Source organism: Cucurbita moschata, unplaced genomic scaffold (assembly GCF_002738365.1).
Source record: "Cucurbita moschata cultivar Rifu unplaced genomic scaffold, Cmos_1.0 Cmo_Scf00049, whole genome shotgun sequence".
NCBI lineage: Eukaryota > Viridiplantae > Streptophyta > Magnoliopsida > Cucurbitales > Cucurbitaceae > Cucurbita > Cucurbita moschata.
In genome coordinates, this window is record NW_019268565.1 from 1331690 (window position 1) to 1338416 (window position 6727).

At 41.0% G+C, this 6727-nt stretch overlaps 1 protein-coding gene across 5 annotated transcripts; it reads right to left on the reverse strand.

Moving 5' to 3' along the window:
• Positions 1-93: 93 nt before the first annotated feature.
• Positions 94-5883, reverse strand: LOC111435533 (pentatricopeptide repeat-containing protein At2g03880, mitochondrial). Of its 5 annotated transcripts, none has more exons than XM_023072934.1 (6): positions 5730-5883; positions 4631-4678; positions 2033-4359; positions 606-1795; positions 320-424; positions 94-206 (listed from the first exon to the last, which is right to left on the reverse strand). In XM_023072934.1, the coding sequence occupies exons 2-3, from the start codon at positions 4631-4633 to the stop codon at positions 2053-2055; spliced, it is 2310 nt and encodes a 769-aa protein (XP_022928702.1). In that variant the 5' UTR covers positions 4634-4678; positions 5730-5883; the 3' UTR covers positions 94-206; positions 320-424; positions 606-1795; positions 2033-2052. The 5 variants fall into 5 exon arrangements, with proteins under 5 accessions (XP_022928702.1, XP_022928701.1, XP_022928698.1 ...); XM_023072933.1 differs by having other exon boundaries at positions 5637-5883; XM_023072930.1 differs by having other exon boundaries at positions 2033-4678.
• Positions 5884-6727: the final 844 nt, after the last annotated feature.

The following is a 6727-nucleotide window of genomic DNA, read 5'->3' on the forward strand; positions in this document are numbered from 1 at the left end:
CTCCTTGCGGGTACATCGCCCGATGTCTAGCTCTTATACCATTTGTAACAACCCAAGCCCGCCCAAGCCCACTAACAACAGATATTGTTCGCTTTGGCCAATTACGTATTGTCGTCAATCTTACGATTTTAAAATGGGGTTGCGAGGAAGAGGAGGTTTCTACACCTTGGTTCTCCTTCCTAACTGATGTGGAGATCTCACATCTCCTGTTCTCGAAACATAAGAAAAAATAAATTTCAAGATGGGAAAAGCCAAAAATAAGCTTGCCAAAACCTGATAAAAGAAAGCCGAGCAGTGAAACAATTCGTGAACTCATTACCTTTATTTCACGACCCGACTTACGCTTCCCTGCCAATATGTCATCATGGAAGCTCGTCACAATCGTAATAGTGATCGGTAACCCGAAATCACACATCAACAATGCCTATAAAGTTTTCAACACTATGATTAATTATACTTTTTCATTCAGCTTATGAATGATTTTTCAAAAGACTGCAGAATCAAATGAACTGCCAATATATATATGTATTAGTTTTGACAAGTTTTTCAAATAATCTAAGAATCCATGAACAAAGAAGAATACAGTAAAGGAAGAGAAGATGGACCTCTTTGAGTTCGTTGAGAACTCTTATCAGTTTCCACAAGGTTCGAGTATAGAAGAAGCTTGTCGATAATAGCAAGGTTGTCTCGAGCGTTCGAGAAGCCTAAGAAGATACTCACAGACATCACTTTTTGACATCTCCCTGAGCATCCTGACAAGCCTAGTGAAGAATCCTGTCTGAACGGACCACCGCGGTTTCGCCTGAACGGAGTTGTTGGACAAAGAGATGGTAGGATTAAGCTTCAAAGTGAAGGATTTAGGAGTTAATTCTTATCAGGATCAGGAAATGACTACCACCATTCTTAGCTTGCTTGAGTTGTGCTAATAGGAAAACTCAGGTATCATCAAGAAATAGTAGTTTCATTCATCAAGAAATAGTAGTTTCATTCTCCAAGGTGGGTCAACAAAGACACGGGATCACTCGGATGGGCAAATAGAACAGAACCTGACAGTTACATCTTCAGGGGACGCTACGGTGTCTTAGCTGGCTTCCGATACACCTCCCTTACCAGAAGTCTCCACAAGAACACTTTCCCTATTTGAAGTGATGGAAACAATTCAAGTCTCTCAAAAGAACATGCCGCTTAAAAACACTAGATATATATTTAAGTTTCATTCTCCAAGGTGGGTCAACAACGACACAGGATGACTCGGATGGGCAGATAGAATAGAACCTGTCAGTTACGCTTTTAGGGGACGCTACGGTCCCTTAGCTGGTTTCCGATGCACCTCCCTTACCAGAAGTCTCCACAAGAACATTTTCCCTCTTTGAAGTGATGGAAACAATTCAAGTCTCTCAAAAGAACATGTCGCTTAAAAATGCTAGATATATATTTCAATTTCATTCTCCAGGTGGGTCAATAATGACACGAGATGACTCAATGGGCAGATAGAATAGTACCTGTCAATTACGCCTTTAGGGGATGCTACGGTGCCTTAGCTGGTTTCCGATCCTCCTTAACTCCCTTACCAGAAGTCTCGACAAGAACATTTTCCCTCTTTGAAGTGATGGAAACAATTCAAGTCTCTCAAAAGAACATGTCGCTTAAAAATGCTAGATATATATTTCAATTTCATTCTCCAAGGTGGGTCAACAATGACACGAGATGACTCAATGGGCAGATAGAATAGTACCTGTCAATTACGCCTTTAGGGGATGCTACGGTGCCTTAGCTGGTTTCCGATCCTCCTTAACTCCCTTACCAGAAGTCTCCACAAGAACATTTTCCCTCTTTGAAGTGATAGAAACAATTCAAGTCTCTCAAAATAATATGCATCTTAAAACCGCTAGATATATATTGATGTTTCATTCTCCAAGGTGGGTCAACAACGACACAGGATGACTCGGATGGGCAAATAGAACAGAACCAGTCAGTTACGCCTCTAGGAGATGCTACGGTGCCTTAGCTGGTTTCCGATCCTCCTCCTTACAAAGTGGTGAAACACCTCCCTTACCAGAAGTCTCCACAGGAACATTTTCCCTCTTTGAAGTGATGGAAACAATTCAAGTCTCTCAAAATAACATGCCGCTTAAAAACGCTAGATATATATTTCATAGCTGAGTGACAGTCCCCACATACCCTAAGATTTTTGAAAATTCGAATCGGCGCTCCATTCGGGACTGCAAGGAGTCCAAACGCAACAGCCAACTTTTCGCTATGATATGTTAAACTACGTTCCTTAGCCTCTTCGTCCATGTCATGTAACGCGAAGTTCATAACGGGAACATACCCAGCTTCCTTTATTAAGATCATCATTTCATCAATCTTAGAATATATTTCAGCAGCCAAAGGGTGACTTCTATCTTCTGATATAAATGAATGCACTTGGCTCTTCATTTCAATCCAACTATACCCAGGCTCCTTGTTAATACCCATTCTTTTCATTGAATTACGTATATGTGTTGCATCTTCCCATCTACCAGCAACAGAGAACATATTGGACAATAAAACATAAGGCAGAGAATTCAAAGGCTCCAACTTAATGAGGTTTTTCCCCGCCCTTTCTCCAAGTTCTAAGTTCCCATGAACCCGACAGGCCGAAAGTAACGACTTCCATACAGTTGCGTCGGGCTCAACGTCCATTCGATTCAATAACTCCTCTGCCTCGTTAAGCTTTCCAGCACGTCCCAGTAGATCAATCATGCAAGCATAATGATCAGAACCCGGCTTTATTCCATAAACTTTCTCCATTGATTCGAAGTAAGATCGACCAGTTTCTACAAGACCTGCATGGCTGCAAGCAAACAACAAACCAATGAAAGTAACAGGGTCAGGCTTTACGCCATCGATTATCATCCGGTCGTAAAAACGAAGCGAGTCCTTCCCTCTCCCATTCTGTGCATAACCAACTATTATAGCAGTCCATGATATGACATTTCGAGTTCCCATCGAGTCAAAGACTCGAGTTGCATCTTCTAAGCATCCACATTTGGCATACATTGTTATGAGAGAGTTCTCTGCAGATAACAGTGAACCAACGCTTGATTTGATGAAGTTTCCGTGAACCTGTCGACCAAACTCGATAATCGTTAGTTCAGCACAAGCACTAAAGACACAGGCAATTACGAATTGGTCTAGATCAACACCTGCAATTCTCATGTCACAGAATAACTTGAGAGCTTTTTCATGGAAGCCATTATGAACATATCCCGTGACCAAGGAGGTCCAAGATATGACATCTTTATCTGATATCTTATTGAAAACCTCTAATGCACAATTCAAGTTTCCCTGTTTAGCATACATATCAACAAGCGCATTGCTCACTGTTTTGCAAGCATCAAAACCAGTTTTCATTATCAGAGAATGAACAGATTCTCCATTTTTCAGGTCCCTGCAAGTACCCAGAGATTTCAAAACAGACGGGTACGTGAAATCGTCGATTACAGTATCCCGATTATGCATCTTATGGAACAAAACTAGAGCTTCCTCCATATGTCCGTGTGCCACACACCCGACAATCATCGAGTTCCAGCATACAACATCATCGATTTCCATGATATTTAGTAGCATCCTCGCACTATTCAAGTCGCCACATTTCGCATACATATCAACTAATGCACTTTGAACATAAACATTAGCACCAAAACCACTCAAAATAATACATCCATGTACCTGCTGACCAAAAGAATAAGCTGAAATTGCTGTACATGCTGTCAATATGCTGGGAAATGTGAAATGGTTAGACTCCATTTTCTGTATTCTCATCTCCTTAAAACACTGCATTGCCTTCAAACTCTCGCCATTTTGAGCATAACCGGTGAGCATAGCGGTCGATAGAACATAGTTTTTCCTATCAGACAATGATACAAAGAGGAATTCAGCCTCCAGGAGACACTTACACTTGGAATACATGTCGACAAGACCGGTAGCAACGAAGATATTTGCTTCTAATTGTATTTTTGTTACATAGCCATGAATCATTTTGCCACTATGGAGCAAACCCAAAGTCGAACATGCTCGTAAAACACTGCCCAATGTGTATTGACTTGGCTTCTGTCCCTCACTCCACATTTGGCTGAACAGCCTCAAGCCTTCAACTTCACACCCATTTCTGCAATATCCAGATACCAGGGATGACCAAGTGATAGAATTTTTAGTTGGAGTTTCGTCGAAAAGCTTGCGAGCTTCGACCATGTTTCTTGAATTCGCATAAGCTGAAATCATAATATTCCATGTGTACGTGTCCCGGTAAGGCATGTGATCAAACAACTTACGCGCTTCATCAACTCGGCCATCTTTAGATAACTCACTCAGACGCTGATTGGAGACAAAATTCGATGAATCATACACAAAGTTGTGGATGAAACGGAACGAAGCACTTGGTGAAAGAGTTTGAAGTTTGAAAATATATTGTAAACATAAGCACCTTCTTCTTGGTGCCCAAGTGTAACAGCCCATATTTTCCAATAGAACTATGATAACAATAATGTGAAAACATAACAACTTACACAATTCAGTAGAAGAAATTTCTTACAAACGATTCTTGAGATAAACTAACAAGTTTTTAACATCTTTCAATGTCTCGTACCATAATGCTCAACTTCACTTCTTTCAGAACTATTGCCTGAACCTCCAGCTGAAAACATTTATGAAAAGCAAAAATGAATACAAAAATACTCGATAAGCATTTACCATTTCAAACTTTGAAATTCATTGTATCGACCTAAGCCTACCGCTAGTAGATATTGTCCTCTTTGGACTTTCCCTTCGGGCTTCCTCTCAAAGTTTTTAAAATACGTCTGTTAGGGAGAGGTTTCCACACCCTTATAAAGGGTGTTTCCTTCTCCTTCCCAATTGATGTGGGATCTCACAATCCACCCCCTATGGGGTCCAGCGTCCTCGTTGGCACTCGTTCGGGAGAGGTTTCCACACTCTCATAAAGGGTGTTTCCTTTTCCTTCCCAACCGATGTGGGATCTCACAATCCACCCCCTCCCCCCTATGGGGCCAACATCCTCACTAGCACTAGTTCTGTTCTCCAATCGATGTGGGACCCCCACAAAACCCACCCCTTTCAAGGCCCAACATTCTTGCTAGCACATCGCCTCATGTCCACCCCCTTTCGGAGCTCAGCCTCCTCGCTGGCATATCGCCCGATGTCTGGTTCTGATACCATTTGTAACGGCCCAAACCCACCACTAGCAGATATTGTCCTCTTTGGGTTTTCCCTTTCGGGCTTCCCCTACAGGTTTTTAAAACACGTCTGCTAGGGAGAGGTTTCCACACCCTTATAAAGGGTGTTTCCTTCTCCTCCCCAATGGATATGGGATCTCACATTCATTTTCTTTCAAAAACAATTGTAAACAAGAAAATACAAACATTTACAACACTTTTAAAGCAACGCAATCTTTCATAAAACCTTCAGCTAAAAACTTTGTTACAAATGATGCTTTCAAAACCAAATTTCAATGAACAAAGCTTCCATTCAACCAAAACCCACAAATTAAAACTATCAAACCTTCAATATCTTAAAAGAACAAAAGTTTCTTAAATTTCTTGAATTAGCATAAGATTGTACTTGAGGGATATTCTTACCCAAAATCAATCATAGACCATAATTGTTCAGATTTGAAGTCAAACGAAGCGTTATACATAAACCAAAGCAATTTCAGATTCGTTAAAGAATACCCTTGTTATCGCCCCACCGTCGAGAATCGCGTCGCCGTCGCACAGATAGTTCGTTGCAGAGAACCCTGTCGGAGGTGGATGTCGTGGACGGGCCTCTGTGAGTTCGTCGACGACGTCCAAGTTCGCTGCAGAGGTTTTAGGGGTTTTAGCTAAAGAGCTTCGAGACCAATAACACACCGTCGTCACTTCGTCTGCTCTTTGCTTCTACGACGTCGTTTTAGTTTCTCGCTTGTTCACAAGCACAGTTCTTTTTGGACTTCGGCCCATAGACAGCCCACAAGTGAGAAAAGCTTTTTAATCAGCCCGGCCCAAACATCACAGGCCCATTTTGAGAGAGACGTAATTTATTATTAGTTCTTGAAACGGCGTCGTTCTATTTTGGGCTAGCATTGAAATGGGTCCAAGTCCATTAGTAGGCCCAAATCTTCAAGGACATGTCGAGGCCCAAATCTAAATTGAAAATTATATACTAAACCATAATAATACTAACTTTAAAACCAATCCGATTAAAAGTTGTAAACTGGGTTTGATGGGGAGTTATTATCTATCATTGACCTCAATGGTAGAATCAGTCAGGGCGTTGAGGCAGTGGTTTACCCAACAGCAGTTGTCACCGTTCAAATTCGTTTATCTCCAACTATGGACGTTTATAACATGACATACCTTAAAGTTAAGATTAAGGTTCAAACGAAGAAGAACTTATTGTGAATACCCAGACACCCAAAGACGAGGAAGGGCACAGTAAGTGACAAAATGTTTCAGGGTGTTACGAATAAGCATAGATTTTAGAGATTTCCAAATAGATCCCTGAATTTAGATTCCCGAAGAGGAAAACTATTCAATCGAATCGTTGTAAGAATTTTAGTCTCTCAAAACTCCTGGTCGTCCACGACAATGAAATAGTACAACATATAAGCTCAAACCCTAACGGTGAATTTACATGTATAGTCTCTTCGCATGTATTGATGTCCGTTTCTTTTTTTTTTTTTTTTTTTTTT